This window comes from Panulirus ornatus, chromosome 18, assembly GCF_036320965.1.
Source record: "Panulirus ornatus isolate Po-2019 chromosome 18, ASM3632096v1, whole genome shotgun sequence".
NCBI lineage: Eukaryota > Metazoa > Arthropoda > Malacostraca > Decapoda > Palinuridae > Panulirus > Panulirus ornatus.
The window spans coordinates 39209722-39227734 of NC_092241.1; the positions used below are offsets into that span (position 1 = coordinate 39209722).

The window sequence follows — 18013 nt, forward strand, 5'->3', positions numbered from 1 at the left end:
AACAAACCTTCAAAATACTCACTCCATCTCCTTCTCACATCACCACTATTTGTTATAACCTCACCATTTGCCCCCTTCACTGAAGTTCCCATTTGCTCCCTTGTCTTACGCACTTTATTTACCTCCTTCCAAAACATCTTTTTATTCTCCCTAAAATTTAATGATACTCTCTCACCCCAACTCTCATTTGCCCTCTTTTTCACCTCTTGCACCTTTCTCTTGACCTCCTGCCTCTTTCTTTGATACATCTCCCACTCATTTGCAGTATTTCCCTGCAAAAATCGCCCAAATGCCTTTCTCTTCTCTTTCACTAAGAATCTTACTTCTTCATCCCACCACTCACTACCCTTTCTAATCTGCCCACCTCTCACGCTTCTCATGCCACAAGCATCTTTTGCGCAAGCCATCACTGCTTCCCTAAATACATCCCACTCCTCGTACGTCCTTTGTCCTCACCTTTTTCCATTCTGTATTCAGTCTCCCCTGGTACTTCCTCACGCAAGTCTCCTTCCCAAGCTCACCTACTCTCACCACTCTCTTCATCCCAACTTTCTCTCTTTTTTTCTGAAAACCTCTACAAATCTTCACCTTCGCCTCCACAAGATAATAATCAGACATCCCTCCAGTTGCACCTCTCAGCACATTAACATCCAAAAGTCTCTCTTTCGTGTGCCTATCAATTAACACGTAATCCAATAATGCTCTCTGGCCATCTCTCCTACTTACATACATATACTTATGTATATCTCTACAAGCTCTTCACCATTTCCATTTACAACCCTGAAAACCTCATGTACACCAATTATTCCCTCAACTGCCACACTACTCACCTTTGCATTCAAATCACCCATCACTATAACCCGGTCTCATGCATAAAAACTACTAACACACTCACTCATCTGCTCCCAAAACACTTGCCTCTCATTATCTTTCTTCTCATGCCAAGGTGCATATGCACCAATAATTATCCATCTCTCTCCATCCACTTTCAGTTTTACCCATATCAGTCTAGAGTTTACTTTCTTACACTCTATCACATACTCCCACCACTCCTGTTTCAGAAGTAGTGCTACTCCTTCCCTTGCTCTTGTCCTCTCACTAACCCCTGACTTTACTCCCAAGACATTCCCAAACCACTCTTCCCCTTTACCCTTGAGCTTCGTTTCACTCAGAGCCAAAACATCCAGGTTCCTTTCCTCAAACATACTACATATCTCTCTTTTTTTCTCATCTTGGTTACATCCACACACATTTAAGAGAACCCAATCTGAGCCTTCGAGGAGGATGAGCACTCCCCGCGTGACTCCTTCTTCTGTTTCCCCTTTTAGAAAGTTAAAATACAAGGAGGGGAGGGTTTCCAGCCCCCGGCTCCCGTGCCCTGGGGATAGAGGAGAAAAAATACTTCCTACACATTCCTGACATGTCGTAGAATAATGTATAGTTGATAAAATAAGTTAAGGAGAATATTTCAAAGCATAATAGATTATCTTATAATGTTTGGTAGGGAAGAAGTGGTGAAGGTTATGAACAAGAAGAAAAATGCTGGGTTAATAAATCAAATTGTGTGAAACAGGTAAAAATCAACAGAACCTAAAAAAACTAACTGAACCTCCCTAGCAGTTGAGACTTCTTAATGCTAATATTTTAGTTGAAATAAACGAGTCAGAGCCATAACTGAGCACTAAAGTAAGTGCCGATAAATGTCAACAGAGTCAACAAACCAAATGACCCTTCAAGCCATAACCTAAACTCTCAACAGGCAGCCATTCCAAGCAATCCCTAGCGACACAGCCACTCCATGCAATCCCAACCAGAACAGCAGATCAGCTTAATGTTAATTTATTTCTACATCTAAGCTATCACAGGAGACTGGGTGAGGATTTCAAGGGTTCAGTTAATTTTTTCAAAAGTTTTATCAATTACAGTATCAATAAACCCACATTTTCCCAAACATACATAACCCTCATTAATAATACCATATTCAATGTCATAGAGTGAATAATTCCACTCCAAATCATGGTCGACACCTCGACACACTACACTGGCATTGCAGTGTGAATTCACTCAATTATCTAAACCTAGTTTCCTCGTATGGCTAACTGAAAATTTACCATTTTTTTTTTACCAGTCGTCACAATGCTCAATCATGGTTAAGGTTAGTATATTTTATATACAACAGTGACAATTAAGATAACCCTAAGCCATTAGGAGAAATAAGGTGAGGTTTTCATGAATCCTGCAGACTGCTTCCGAGTGTTTCATGTACTTTACATTAATCCCACATTTCTCCTGATTTCCTAAGCTGACCATGATATCACATTTATAGTACAGTTATAAAAAGAGCGCTCTAAAAACGCATCTTGTCTAAATCACCTACAATTAGCATAAGAAATCTGTTGATACCAATTTTTTTTTTTTAATAAGAGCAGTTGGGCTAATCTGTTACTTTACCTTGTTTTACAACTTCATGATCTGTTTGCAAACCTTAATAACGTCGCCCCACTAGAATACACTATTGCATTTATTTTGTTTACAAAAATACATAGCTTGATATGTTTCGCCAAAAAAATGTCACTAAATAAGATGCGCCCTCCAAACACATACACACAAGATTTTGATCTGGGAGTGATTTGCACTTAACCTAAGAACAAATAATCATCCGATACTACTATTTGTATTGTTGTACATGAATACATTACCTATGACGGAAAGAAAGCGTCTTTGGCTACTGTTGTACACATGACTGCCACCAATAAATCCAATCTGATCAGCTGACTACTCACCGGTATCAACTACAAACCCTACTACAAAGCGAATATGCAAACTTATCTCTGCTGACAACTATGTGTAGCCATACCTGTATAAGAACTTTAGCATACTCGATAGGATGTGTTGTCGAATTAAGGAAAACACGCACAATAACGTGCATCCAAGTGAGCTCGTCCTTCTTTCCCTGAGCCGCCATGGTTCCTGCTACAGTCACGCACTTGGAGTGGCAACTGTTTAAAGCATGAATTTAAATCTTGATATTGATGTCTTCTAATGATGGAAAGATTCCTTTTTCATGATTATAAAAAGGATCAATATAGGTGTAAATTTGGTAACGATTGATATACTGTTCATATTATCGAGGTTAATCTGTCAGGTCTTGACCTCTAAACAAACTGAAGAAGACGTGTTTTTAGGGTTTGTGCATTGGTTAATCTGAGCATCTACAAGGTCTTTGTGTTTTATGATTAATGTATTTATGTATATAGGATTAATCATAACAAAAATGTACGTGTGTGTTATATCAAAATAATGTCTTCAAACTATAAAGAAAGGCTAACAGCACGACAGAGAAAAAAATAAATATTTTGTTTTCGTTCTTGAATATCGTGCTCATGCTTTTATAGATAATGTGCATGCATTGTTCCCATAATCAAGTAATATTTATCTATCTAGCTGAATCAAAGATATATACAAAGACATTCAAATAATAGGAGCTTATTACATAAAATACTTAGACAATCTATAAAGATTTGGAAACAGTTCTAAAATCCATCTTTCATATAACAAAAAGGTAAAGGCACTCGTCTTCCTAAGTCATAGGATTTTAGGTATAAGTGATAATTTGGCAAAGAAAAACAAAAATATACTATATCCTTCCTGGCATCTCATTTCAAAACAGAAGCATCCTCTTGGATCCATAAAATTGTTAGGTAACGGAATGGAATATGTCCGTATACTTGCATCACACAAGGAAAATAGGTAACGTATTTTCATTATAAACCAAAGACCTTTTAAGGAAATGTAATCAAAATTTATATCTTGCTCTCTCATTAAAGCAAAAACTAGTCGAAAACACACCCTATATTTCAAAATTACGGGAAGATCAATGATTTCACTATCAATCCCATAGACTTGGTTGTAAGCCTATTAATAGGATACCAGTACAATATTTTTTTTTTTTTTTACTAAGGCTCTTTGGATAGCAGAATGTTAATGATCTCATACTTCACTGACTAGATCGAATTTATATATAAAGCGACTGCAGAGACGGCGGCAGCTTCTAAAAATTAAGGGGTGGGATTTCACTGGACCAAAAGGCAGTGATCTGAAGGCGACGTGCACCATACTTTAGTCTGAATCTATTAGTCTAAACAAATGGGGGGAGGGGTGAATGTCCCTGCTTTTCGAAGTGGGGAGCTTCAGTCCCCTCGCCCCATGGACTGCCGCCACTGCGACAAGATCTGGGACTAAAACGATAACGAAAGGTAACAGCAGCAACGCAAGTAAGGCCTTCGAGTTAAACTCCAGTAAAGGAAACGGTTCAAATACTTGAGAATCAGCCTATCTTTGATTGCGTCATTGTGACTGCAACCAGTTCAACCTCAAAAAACATTACAGTACTTGAGGACTGTATGGGAAGTGCTGAGTCAACCTCTTGAGACTCGCAACACAGATACCTTAAGAGGATGATCATGATTATAGTTCCAGCTGGTTGCATTTAGGCCTCCAATTGGCTTGCTTCACATTTGCCTTGTTGTAGATTATGTACATGGAACGCTTGTGTTTTTCAGTTGTATTCTAAGAGAGGTATGTGTTTCGTAAAATAGATACTATTTTACAGGCTATCATTGATGTATGTGATTCATACATATCATTTAGAAGGGCATTAAAGAATAGTTGCATAGAAGTGCTATGGCATGACATGGATTACTTAATGCATTTCCTGATGGCATGAATGGAAGAACATTAGCTGTACCACCACTTTATATGTGTAATGGGATGGAAGGGGGTGTAATCACTGCTGACTGAAACAAACACGAACCCGCCCGAATTCGAATTCAGGGTTGGGCAGATGTGGCGGTGATAATGGCATTCATTTAAGTTGCCCGTGCCGTCTCAACTACTTATGAAACAAATGAATGCACACATGCTTGCAACATTTAACCTCTTTTATTATGAATTCTAATTTACATTATCATGATGCACATATATAATTTCGATGGATGTACTTCCCGTTTATAACCTAACTGATTCACGAAGAGTTGAAATATTCCTGAAACACATTTGAAGTAGATACATAAGTGAACTCAACAGAAATTGTGAAAATTTTAAGTGAAGTAGACTCGTTTCATCTTGCAACTTGACGGAGTAGCCTTTGATCATCCCGTAATAAGTTAGGTTCAGGTTATAGGATTTAAGCTTGGATAAGTATGATATGCAGCACGGGGAGCAAAAAGGCAGTAAGTATACACAGTGGATAAAAGCAGGATGACTAATGGAGAAGGGTATCCGTGTTATATCATTGTTATGGATGAAATAAAAGGTTCAGCAAGGTAAGGTCTTATCCGGTTCAGCAGGACGGTACGGCTTGTGGCTATGGTCCTCCAGTCCAAAGGTCGTATTGTCTTGTCCAAAGGTAGACGTGTCTTGTTTGTGGAGTTCAGGAATAATCATAGAAAATGAGGGTTAAGGAGTAACATTAGAAAATGAGGGTAGTGAGAGATACTATGGCGAGCGATAACACGTTAGGTGACAGACTTAGTCATTCTGGGTAGTGGGAGGAAGTGCTGAGGAGAGTCTGGTGGTGGAACGTTCGTTAACAACGTGTGGGCCTGTAGTTGTGCCACCACCAACACCAACTCCTCCCATCTGACACACACACACACACACACACACTGCGAGTCGGTGCTTATTTCTAATTTTAAAAGTCAGATGAATAGCAAGTAACGGATTCCGTTATGTAGTCTATATGGGCTTTACTGTGTGAATTAATATAGGATTCAGAGCTGTTCTTATTAGTTATGGCTTCCACAACTTTCATAATGATTTGGTTTAAAAGTTACCTGGTGACAAATTAAAGTTCTTAGAATTAACAATTAAGATATTCAGTGACGTTACAGGTAATGTGACTGGGTTGTTAAGGTCTGCAGGTTGATCATTTTCTTACCAGCGTGTACCGATCTTCGTCTGAGTGACTGTTCCAATAGTGTCTCTCAGTTACTGTTTTACCTGTCTGGTCAGTGTATACTTCTTTACGCGCCTTACATTTGACGATTTAAACACTTTCTGATAATTTGGCCTACTTTTGATTAAAGTCTTAATGGTGGAATTTTTGTACTGGAAGGAAAAAGTAAAAAGCTCATTTTTAGTACCTGATTCACATTAGCTGAGTTGGGAGAATAGAGCAACACCAAACATATGGATCTATCATCCTTTCCCCATGTGCTCCTGCGTTATCTCTGACACCTACCATCACCACAGTCAAAGCTCCAGTGCCCAGACCATTTCTTATGTCTCCATTTCACCTTATTGATGTATCTTAATCAATAAATCAATGTTATTGTTGAACGTGTTTCTGTGCCCCTCTCTCAGTTATACCACAATCACAACCAGAACACTGGCTAAATATTTTTGTCGTTTCCCAAGTTGGTGGAAAACCTCCAAAAGCAGACGAAGAGAAGTCTCATTCTCACTTCCGTTCTCGACCTCTCATGTATAGTGCATCGGAATCAGCTTCCCCTATCCACAACCAGAACTCACAGACCGTAACGTGGTTTCCCTGACCACTACATTTACCCTGGTTCAGCCAAATGACAGTACGTCACTTCCTCTCTACCCATCGTAACCAAAGCGTCCCAGTTCGCTCTATCCCATATCTTAAAGTTGTTATTTACCTCATTATGCGAAAAGTGCAGAAAAGCTTTTAATTTCTAGCGCTCTAAAGATTGCGCAAAATCGTCAAATGCATCATGTTCATGTTATGCTAAAATGAAGAGAATAAACTATTCAGTCCCGGCGCTTTACAAATTATGTAAAATCATCAAATTCATCCCGTGCACACCTTTCACCTTCCTGAATGTTCAGGAGGGTGTCTACTTACCAGTTACCACCTTACTATCGAGGCTATATCGTACGGTACTCAGGATTTTAGGGCCCTGGTGCCATTTTTTTTTAATCTTTGAAAAATATAACGAAACTATATACAGAATAAAGAATGTATATTTCTGAATCGGGTTTTACAAACTTAACATACTTGCAAATTTCTATCAGGCTCTGGAATAATCTAAAGAAAGTCAGCTCTTTTCACTGGAAGTTCCATTCCCAGACTATCGGGTCAGATCAAAGTCTGATCCTCTCACTTTCATGGTCCACCAAAATGATAAATATAGTTGGTCCCAGGAATGATTTAAGGAAAGTAAGATCGTGTCATTTTCAGAGGTCCTCTCCCAAACTATTCGGGTTCTTGTATGATTTAAGAAAAAACGAATTTTCTTATTTTTATCCCCTCCCCCCTTTCTTAACATTACTACCATCCAATGCCTTTAGCAGCTTATGAGTGGATGTTCGTAAATCAGGCCGTTGTTTTTTGTTTCTGATGCTGCTTCGCTGAGGTAAACAAAGCAATTAAGCATATGACACAGTTCTTTGCTTTATACCAGCAATCCTTCTAACACTTGTCTCTATCACAAGATCAAGGTCTGTCAGTCGTACGAGATACTGTAATAAATATCAACATCTACCCAACACTATCACCTAGTTTTCTATAGTGACACTCGTGTGCTTTCCTGCCACAAGATGTCAGGACGAACGCTGTCGTCACGGCCCAGGAGGGAGAGTTGCACGTCTTAGTCTCCTATGTTTATGTTTGTCAGCTGTTCTGCTCTCGATGAAGTGACGTTTGATATTTCTGAATAAAAGTAGATTTTTAGGGAAATCTTAAACAGGAAATGGAGACTCAAGATGCAGACGTAAGTAATCAGCTTAACTGTTAGAAGAGGTAGATATGTATTACATGTTCATGGAATTGGTCTAATTGTTGTCACACTGTGGAATGTAATTCGTGCAATCGTAACTAAAGTTCCAAGTTGCTTTCTTAGCCCATTCTATTTTTAGTGGCCTTCTGCAAGTTATAGATTGGAATTGGAGTAATGTGCAGAGTATGGTAAAGGGTCGCAGAGATGGCTCAGCTTTGATATTAGAATGGTGATTCAAACAAATATTCTTGTTGGGAGGTATTAGTTGTATAATCGTCGATAATTTTGATAGACTGCTAAAATAAGAAACTAGGTAGAGAAGGGCAGGGAAGAAGTGGTGACGCTACATCTAGGGAGAATTACCAGAAACTAGCTTTGGATACTTTTAAGATTTTCTTACTGAACGCAAATGTAGTGTTTAGTGTGTTCAGTTGGGGTTCCAAAGTATTATGTAATAATTACAGAAAAACGTATGGAAGTCTAGTAGTCCAAGATTTATGAATAAAGCTCTTTTAATTTGAGCTTGGCAAATAATTGTAGGGTAATTGCTCTTATGAAGCTATAGAATATTATTTAAAAAGTATGGGAAATGAAGCTGTAAAGTTTTATTTAAAAAAGAATGGGAAAGACTTTTTGCTTAAAAAAGAATGGGAAAAAATAGATGAAAATTAGAGTTCCTTGAAATATTATAGTTGCCTTCAGAACTTTCCACTTAAGAAAATGATGAAAAACACTGGGTGAGAGAATACAATAAAAGTTGAAGAGAGTGATTTGTAACAATGTGGTAAAGGTCTTGTCATGCTCTCTTTGGATATTTGGATATTAAGTGAGTTAGTTGTGGGCTGCAAGTTTGGTGTATAGTTAATACACTGTCAGCTGTGGAACATGAGCACTACAGTGATTGTGAGGGTTATGTAAATTAGGAAAAATATAGGGTCAGTTTAAATACAGGTAATAAGATTCAGCTTATCAGCAGAAATTTATATGAATGTTGATTATTTTAGTTGATGCATACCAGTCAAACTCATGACTGAGTGTTGCAAAATGCCCTTGAGTATTAACAAATGTGACACTGAGCAAGAATGCATTTTTTGGCAGCAGACCAATCTAGTTTTTGCATATCATTACTTTACATTTAAGGTGCTAGGTGAAGGTAGCTTAAATTTTCTTAGCTTCTGTCAGTTATTTCTGTGTACCTGGATTTTTTTTTTTGTAATATACATAATTTTGACTTGCACTCCAGCCATCTTATTTGGTGTTATTTGATAGATACAGGACTTTAAATCATGCACTGCAAATTTTTTTCTTTAAACTCTACAATAGTATTGCAGCAGCTATCCAGTGCCACTAGCGATGGAGAACTAATCTTGACTTTTACCCATTATAGGTTATTCTTCAGTATTAGGAATTGTAATCGTGTTAATTTTTTTATGTCAGCATTCTCAAATGCTTTCTTCATGTCCCTTTTTGTCATACTATTCACTCTTTTTTTTTCACCTATTTTTCACACAAGTTCTTCAAAGTAAACAACTGGTCTTTGTATTCCTTACCTTCCTTGAAGCCACAGTTACTCCTCCCCTGTCTTGTGTTCCTTAGATGCCACCATTTTGTTAATAGCTGATCTTTAATATGCCTTACCAGGAAGAGTTTAGTAAGTTATAGATGTTAGTAATGTTTGCAAGAAAAGTTTCATCAGTTTGAACTGGATAGCTTTTGAAAGTGCAAAATTTCAGTGCATAATTTGGCAAATTATATTTTTATTTATTTATTTTGCTTTGACGCTGTCTCCCGTGTTTGCAAGGTAACGCAAGGAAACAGATGAAAGAAATGGCCCAACCCACCCCCATACACATGTATATACATACACGTCCACACACGCAAATATACATACCTATACATCTCAATGTACACATATATATACACACACAGACACATACATATATACCCATGCACACAATTCACACTGTCTGCCTTTATTCATTCCCATCGCCACCTTGCCACACATGGAATACCATCCCCCTCCCCCCCTCATGTGTGCGAGGTAGCGCTAGGAAAAGACAACAAGGGCCCCATTCGTTCACACTCAGTCTCTAGCTGTCATGCACTAATGCCCGAAACCACAGCTCCCTCTCCACATCCAGGCCCCACACAACTTTCCATGGTTTACCCGAGACGCTTCACATGCCTTGATTCAATCCACTGACAGCACGTCAACCCCGGTATACCACATCGATCCAATTCACTCTATTCCTTGCCCGCCTTTCACCCTGCTGCATGTTCAGACCCCGATCACTCAAAATCTTTTTCACTCCATCTTTCCACCTCCAATTTGGTCTCCCACTTCTCCTTGTTCCCTCCACCTCCGACACATATATCCTCTTGGTCAATCTTTCCTCACTCATTCTCTCCATGTGCCCAGACCATTTCGAAACACCCTCTTCTGCTCTCTCAACCACGCTTTTTATTTCCACACATCTCTCTTACCCTTACATTACTTACTCAATCAAACCACCTCACACCACACATTGTCCTCAAACATCTCATTTCCAGCACATCCACCCTCCTGCGCACAACTCTATCCATAGCCCACGCCTCGCAACCATACAACATTGTTGGAACCACTATTCCTTCAAACATACCCATTTTTGCTTTCGGAGATAATGTTCTCGACTTCCACACATTCTTCAAGGCTCCCAGGATTTATATTTATGTTTAGATATTAAAAGTGCATTGTTTGAAAGTGTATGCTTTGAAATTGCTACAAAGGTATCAGAAAGCATATGTTATGGTAATAAAGAAAACTAATAAAGTTTGTCTTTTAATTGTGAAAATTTGGGAAGTCAGCTATCACTTGTGCATCTCATTTTAGAAGTCTGTCCAGTGCCAGTGCAAAATTCATACCAGACACCCTCTCTTTTTCTTGTGAAAGTTAGTGTATATAATATACTGTGCTTTTTTATATATTTTGTGGGTAGGGAATGAATCTTTTTTACTTTTGAGAATGAAGGAACTGTAGCATTGTGTTAATAATTCTGTATAAGCTTTTTTTTGTTTCATACCTAAGTTTATGAGTTGGAGGTCACAATTTTATCAGGTGAAAATTTTCAGGATCAGGAGGTGTTTGAAATCGTTGACTTCACAACTGCATCTGAATGGGAATGTTTCATTGCTGCTGTAGAGGAAGCAATACATGAATGGAGATTATCTGGAGAGAGGCAGTTGCTTCCTCTCAGCAAGGGACAGCTAGCTACAGCAAAATGGAGTGAAAGGACAGTTACTGTCAAGTTTGCAGGTGAGTTTTCTTAGGTACTATATTTTGTTTTTTGTTTTATATGCTGTGAATCCTAAGTAAACTAGACTTCATCAAACCAAAAATCCTGTTTTACCATATTGACATTAGAGAATGAATTTTTCATCTAAACAGAGAAGAGGTAGTAAAAGCTTTGCGGAAGATGAAAGCCGGCAAGGCAGTGGGTTTGGATGGTATTGCAGTGGAATTTATTAAAAAAGGGGGTGACTGTATTGTTGGCTGGTTGGTAAGGTTATTTAATGTATGTATGACTCATGGTGAGGTGCCTGATGATTGGCGGAATGCTTGCATAGTGCCATTGTACAAAGGCAAAGGGGATAAAAGTGAGTGCTCAAATTGCAGAGGTATAAGTTTGTTAAGTATTCCTGGGAAATTATATGGAAGGGTATTGATTTAGAGGGTGAAGGCATGTACAGAACATCAGATTGGGAAAGAGCAGTGTGGTTCCAGAAGTGGTAGAGGATGTGTGGATCAGGTGTTTGCTTTGAAGAATGTATGTGAGAAATACTTAGAAAAGCAAATGGATTTGTATGTAGCATTTTTGGATCTGGAAAAGGCATATGATAGAGTTGATAGAGATGCTCTGTGGAAGGTATTAAGAATATATGGTGTGGGAGGCAAGTTGTCAGAAGCAGTGAAAAGTTTTTATCAAGGATTTAAGGCATGTGTACATGTAGGAAGAGAGGAAAGTGATTGGTTCTCAGCGAATGTAGGTTTGCGGCAGGGGTGTGTGATGTCTTCATGGTTGTTTAATTTGTTTATGGATGGGTTTGTTAGGTGAATGCAAGAGTTTTGGAAGAGGGGCAAGTATGCAGTCTGTTGGGGATGAGAGAGCTTGGGAAGTGAGTCAGTTGTTGTTCGCTGATGATACAGTGCTGGTGGCTGATTCATGTGAGAAACTGCAGAAGCTAGTGACTGAGTTTGGTAAAGTGTGTGAAAGAAGAAAGGTGAGAGTAACTGTGAATAAGAGCAAGGTTATTAGGTACAGTAGGGTTGAGGGACAAGTCAATTGAGAGGTAAGTTTGAATGGAGAAAAACTGGAGGAAGTGAAGTGTTTTAGATATCTTGGAGTGGATTTGGCAGTGGATGGAACCATGGAAGCGGAAGTGAATCATAGGGTGGGGGAAGGAGTGAAAGTTCTGGGAGCGTTGAAGAATGTGTGGAAGTCGAGAACATTATCTCGGAAAGCAAAAATGGGTTTGTTTGAAGGATTAGCGGTTACAACAATGTTATATAGTTGTGAGGCATGGGCTTTAGATAGAGTTGTGCGGAGGAGGATGGATGTGCTGGAAATGAGATGTTTGAGGACAATATGTGGTGTGAGGTGGTTTGATCGAGTAAGTAATAATAGGGTAAGAGATATGTGTTTTCATAAAAAGAGTGGTTGAGAGAGCAGAAGAGGGTGTTTTGAAATGATTTGGTCTCATGGAGAGAATGAGTGAGGAAAGATTGACCAAGAGGATATATGTGTCAGAGTTGGAGGGAACGAGGAGAAGTGGGAGACCTAATTGGAGGTGGAAAGATGGAGTGAAAAAGATCTTTAGTGATCGGGGCCTGAACATGCAGGAGGTTGAAAGGCGTGCAAGGAATAGAGTGAATTGGAACGATGTGGTATACCGGGGTCGATGTGCTGTCAATGGATTGAACTAGGGCATGTGAAGCGTCTTTGGTAAATCATGGAAAGTTCTGTGGGCCTGGATGTGGAAAGGGAGCTGTGGTTTTGGTGCATTATACATGACAGCTAGAGACTGAGTGTGAACGAATGTGGCCTTTGTTGTCTTTTCCTAGCACTACCTTGCGCACATGCAGGGGGGGGAGGGGGCTGTTATTTCATGTGTGGTGGGGTTGCAATGGGAATGAATAAAGGCAGACAGTATGTACATGTATATATATGTATATGTCTGTGTGCGTATTATGTACATGTGTATATATGTATATGTCTGTGTGCGTATATGTATGTATACGTTGAGATGTATATGTATGTATATTTGCATGTGTGGACGTGTATGTATATACATGTGTATTTGGGTGGGTTGGGCCATTCTTTCGTCTGTTTCCTTGCACTACCTCGCTAACGTGGGAGACAGCAGCAAAGTAAAATAAATAAATAAATAGAAAAGTGATCAATTCAGCTTGTACTCATCTCTTTTCCCTGTGTGTAATTATCTATTTGTAAACTAAAAGAAGGGAGCATTATGCTCATGGAGTGCCATTTGTTGTACTTTGCTGTCATACAAATTTTGTACTCTTATATGGTGCCAACATTCAGTTTTGTCCTTTAGTTTATTCCTGTTATCCTCTTCTCTGACACTAAAAGTACATCTTTTAATTTGTTCAGACAAATTTCTTTCTTAGTTTCATGCTCTTAGTAGGCAGTAGTTGGTAGGTAGTCACTGACTAAGGAGGTATATTACTAGTACTATTCGTCAGCACTCCAGTGCTAGTCAAACTGCACTCTTGACTCAGGTTGTTGTCTTTTCTTTCTGCCTCTCCCGCACGTGGACTGCTGGCATTCTGTCCACAAACAAACAATCTCTCCTTGTCATGCTTAGCACTTAGCAATACTTAACTCCCACAATTCATTCTTTACAACTGGATTTTCCTGTGGTGAGTGCCATGCTTTAGGCCTGCTTTTTGGCAAAATGTTGGGAGCAATACATAAAAGTAATAGATAGGAACATTAGATAGGAGCATTAAGCAGAAACATTTTGTAGAGGTAGGAAGGAACATTAGATGTGAACATCAGGTAGAAGCAGTAGGTTGGAACTTTTTGAAGACAAATTAGGTAGAAGTAGTTGGTGGGAACATTAGGTAGGAGCCCCTGAAAACACTGCACTAGAGTTGCCCTCTGCCAGTAGCCTGTTAAGGGTGAGGCACTAAAGGCTAGGAAGTGGCACCAGTGTTAGTCAGTTATGGATACTCTTTTGCGATGGCCACCACCTTAAGGGAGTTCCTGTAGGGAATGGGCATCATAGATATAGATTGACAGATTCATGCTATTGCTTCACGTGTGTGATGACCAGCCTTACAAACTGATAACATTATGCTTGTTTGGCATTTCTCTAGGACTGTTAATGACTAAAGATATAAAGAATAGTTGGTGTCTGAAGTGTTTGAAGAAGAAATTTCTATAGCCACCATGTTTTGAGGGAAAAGAATAACACCTACATAAGAAATTTTGATTGAACATTTTTCATATTTTTCTCCTAGATTTTCCTTTCAAGATGACACACCACTGCATCATCAATGAAGGTGTGGAATCTCCTCCTGATGAGTCTGAACCCAGCACAGGTATGAACATATTTTTTCATTAATTCAGCACTGAATTGTTTGATATGTAAGAATGATTTATATCACTTTGCTTATTTTTCAGATATAAAGGTATTCAGAGCATATTTTTAACAAGCTTGGTTACAGTTATGAATCTCAGAAACATATGAAATCTTATCTCAAAGGATATATGTTTCATTCATTTAAGGGAGCATGCCCAAGAACTGCTCAAGGATGTTTATATGGCTGCTTGAACTGATTATATATTTTTTTACTTAGATTCTGGTTTGATGACAGGGAAATGGTGTGAATTCCTTAAATGCTTGTCCTGAACATATATATATATATATATCCTTTACCTTTTTTAGACATAAGTAGGTTTGCAAGTATCGGGTATTTAGTGAATGTGGAGTTAAAGCTCATTTACATCATGCACTAGTTAGTAGATGGAACAATATGATTTGACACCCAAATTGAAAACATTCTGAATGTGGGATGTTATCATGAGTTGTAAATCAGGATGTTTGCCTTGATATGACACATTGATTATATTGTAAAAGAGCCAGTATGAAGTGATAGGGTAAGCATTAGAATAGTAGGTGGATGTGAAGAAAGGGTACATAAAAGATTGAGCCTCTTTCATGGTAGAATTTAAGAAACTGAATTTTATAGTTGAAAAGGTTAGGGATATTGTAGTGCTAACCATAGAAAAATGATTGGCATGAAGAAGAAAAGAACTACTGTTTAGGAGAATAAAGAAAGTTACATTATTTGGTGTTGCACCACATGAATGTATATAAGCCATTGTATGTTAAGGGGAAATATAAATAAACATATGAAAGGTAATTTAAAGGAGAGCTAAGGAACAGTATAAAGATTAAAAAAGGAACTGAAAATGAAGTTGAATTAACAGTTTCTTGGAGATGTAAGTTTGTTTTGTTGTGGAAATGATGATTAAAGAAATGCGGTGTTTGAAGAAGATTATCACATATGAAATGGTGTTATGTTTTATAACATTTGAATGTTTAATATAGAGTTAGGACAAATGAAGGGAAAATATTGTAAATGGGAAAGAATGGAGGTAGATTAAAACAATTTGAATGAATGCAGAAAGGATTCAACACTTTAGAATAGAAGAGTGATACAGAAATTAGAATATGAGAATGTAAGTGATTTATGCTGTATGTAGAAGAGCATGGAAAAAAGCTGATGTGTTGAAGAATTGAATTCTGTAATGATGTTAGTAATATGAAAAGATTAAAGTTATAGAATAAATGTGGTAACTATTATTACTTTGCTACATCTGAGGGATAGTTTATGGTGATATGGTGTAAGAAAAGAGTGAGGAAGTTCTGTATGTTTGATATATGTCTTAATAGATGAATGATTCACAATATGCAAAGATCAGGGTTTATGGTGGAGGCTCTGCATGAGCCTCTTTGCCATGTTCCTAGCAGAAGAACATGTTTAGGATGTAGATACATATATAACACTCCAGGTTTTAAAGTGTTATTGTTAAGCATTAACACCTTTTATTCAGAATATGAAAACGAAGAAGAAACAGAGAGGTTACCACAGGCTTTGGATGATTTGATGAATAGAGAAAATGACTTTCCAGCTAGAGCACACTGTTTAGTGCGCTGGTATGGACTTCGGGAGTTTGTTACCATCTCACCGTCCAACCAAAATCATCCCATTATCTGTCCATCCAAATCAAAACTTTTGCTATCATCAGTCACAATTGCTGCTAATAACACCAACTGGTAAGTAATTTGTTTTACATGTCTTTCATATTAATTGCCCTGTATATTTGAATACTTTTGGTATTTTTCATGCACTGTTTAGATGCAAAGTGTAACATAGTTTTTGAATGTCAAAATTTTTGCATATATTGAAGTAGTGCTATTGTAGACTCTTATAATTTCCAGTCAGGTGCCTTTGTTTGTTCAAGTTCTAAGACCTTGTGAGAAAATGTATCTTGGTGTGGGCCTTGGATCTGGTGTTCGTACAGATTATGATATGGTTCACATGCGGCGCCCACCTCACCAGTGTACTCATCTTGCTGGTAAGGAATTTTTAATTAGGATTGTTTTATCATAAGTGCCTGTAGGGAGTAGTTTTGAGTTTGTTTATTTGTATCTTTTGTGCTTTTTCTCACATTCATGTAGACTTTTCCCCCAAATTTTGATGGCTTATCATTTTTACACTTTTAAATGTTAGTCTGAGCAGCAGTGCTCAGCATTTTTGTTGAGAATTTAGCAGGATTGAATTAGCCATGACTTAGGTGATGCAGTTGTTAGTACTATCTCTTTGCAGTAAGAAATAAGAACCAGTGAGAAATTGTGGCTGTCCTTTGTTAAGAGATTCGAAGTGGTTAACATGCATAGGTTAGGGTAATCAATTAATGGTTTAGAAATAGAATGTAAAGAATATTTAAAGAATAATATTGAGTTGGAGACATATTTGTATTGTACTGCATTGTGAATGCTTTGAAGGAAAGGACGATCAGTTATTTACTTCTTCAGTGGTGTCATTCAAACTGATCCCTGGCATCATCCCCCTTATCTACATATATTAGAACATCTAGAGTAATGCACTTCAAGTAATAATGACCAATAACATGTCCAATATCTTTGACCTTATTATCATTATTATATAACCCCAGAACCCCTTTTACAGGGGCTCCTGCAGCTTCAAAGTTGTGCTGTAATCAGATGTGCTCTTTTGGAGTGATAAGCTCTTCAAATGAGATTATACTATTATTTTACAACCACACTGAAGGTGACTTTTCACTTTTGGCATCACCACAAGGCAGGTGGTAGAACCACAGACAGATTAAATCCAGTAATGCCTCTTTAACCATATAAAAGTTGAAATGAAAACTTTAACAATACAAGGCCACAGACATAAAAGGCACTCATTTTGTAGCACGTTATGCTTACCTTTCCACCACACACACATACACACACACACACTTCATCCAACACTCGATGGGGAAGGGTGCGTCATTTGCACTCCTGGGCTGCCAGAGGTCACATATCAACCTGAACTCTCCTCCCCCAGTTAGATACTTGGATTACACCTGATTAAACTTCCCATCTTCACACAAGACTATCGACAGTGCCAGTGGAAAAATACTAGTGTGCCCTACATACAGTGTGATGCCTCATATAAAGATATCAATAAACAATATAAAACAGTTACTCACCCCCCTTAGTATTTCATATGACATCCATTGGCCTTAATATAATCCTGAAGGCACTTAGGAACAGATGCCGCAAGATACTGAAGGTATGGAGGGTCATGGTTGTCCCAAATATCCTGGATGGTGGCCTGGAGCTTAGGAATCCTAGATGTATCCTGCCCACACAACAGTGACTTTATAATTGACCACAAGTTCTCAATAGTGTTAAGGTCTTTTGGGTTACCTGGCCAGTCTTGAATGTATGTCACACCACAAAATGCAAACCAGTCACTTATTGATTTATTAGTGTGGCGCGTTACACCATCTTGCATAAAATTGCTGCAACCAGTCTTCTCAAAACAGTCAGGTAATTCATCACACAACTGCTCCAGATATGGATTCTGATTCACAGTCATATTTCATGCTAAAAACATGAGACTTCCAACTCCATTATAGCCAAAAGCCCCCTGAACCATTAGCATGTCTGGAAATTTTACAGTTGCT

The 18013-nt window shown here is 38.2% G+C and overlaps 2 protein-coding genes across 3 annotated transcripts in view; one reads left to right on the forward strand and one right to left on the reverse strand.

The window, feature by feature from the left end:
• Positions 1-3130, reverse strand: part of LOC139755032 (mitochondrial carrier homolog 2-like) — a 91324-nt gene extending 88194 nt beyond the window's left edge. Inside the window, exon 1 of the mRNA XM_071672990.1 lies at positions 2858-3130. Within this exon, the coding sequence (XP_071529091.1) occupies positions 2858-2965 (108 nt within the window). The 5' untranslated portion in view covers positions 2966-3130. The remainder of the gene's footprint in view (positions 1-2857) is intronic.
• A 4459-nt stretch (positions 3131-7589) lies between these two features.
• Rab3GAP1 (RAB3 GTPase activating protein subunit 1) overlaps positions 7590-18013 on the forward strand; it is a 146450-nt gene continuing 136026 nt past the window's right edge. For both annotated transcript variants that reach the window (XM_071672992.1, XM_071672991.1), the window contains exons 1-5: positions 7590-7739; positions 10854-11037; positions 14266-14346; positions 15866-16088; positions 16254-16390. In XM_071672992.1, the coding sequence (XP_071529093.1) occupies positions 7719-7739; positions 10854-11037; positions 14266-14346; positions 15866-16088; positions 16254-16390 (646 nt within the window). In that variant the 5' untranslated portion in view covers positions 7590-7718. The remainder of the gene's footprint in view (positions 7740-10853; positions 11038-14265; positions 14347-15865; positions 16089-16253; positions 16391-18013) is intronic.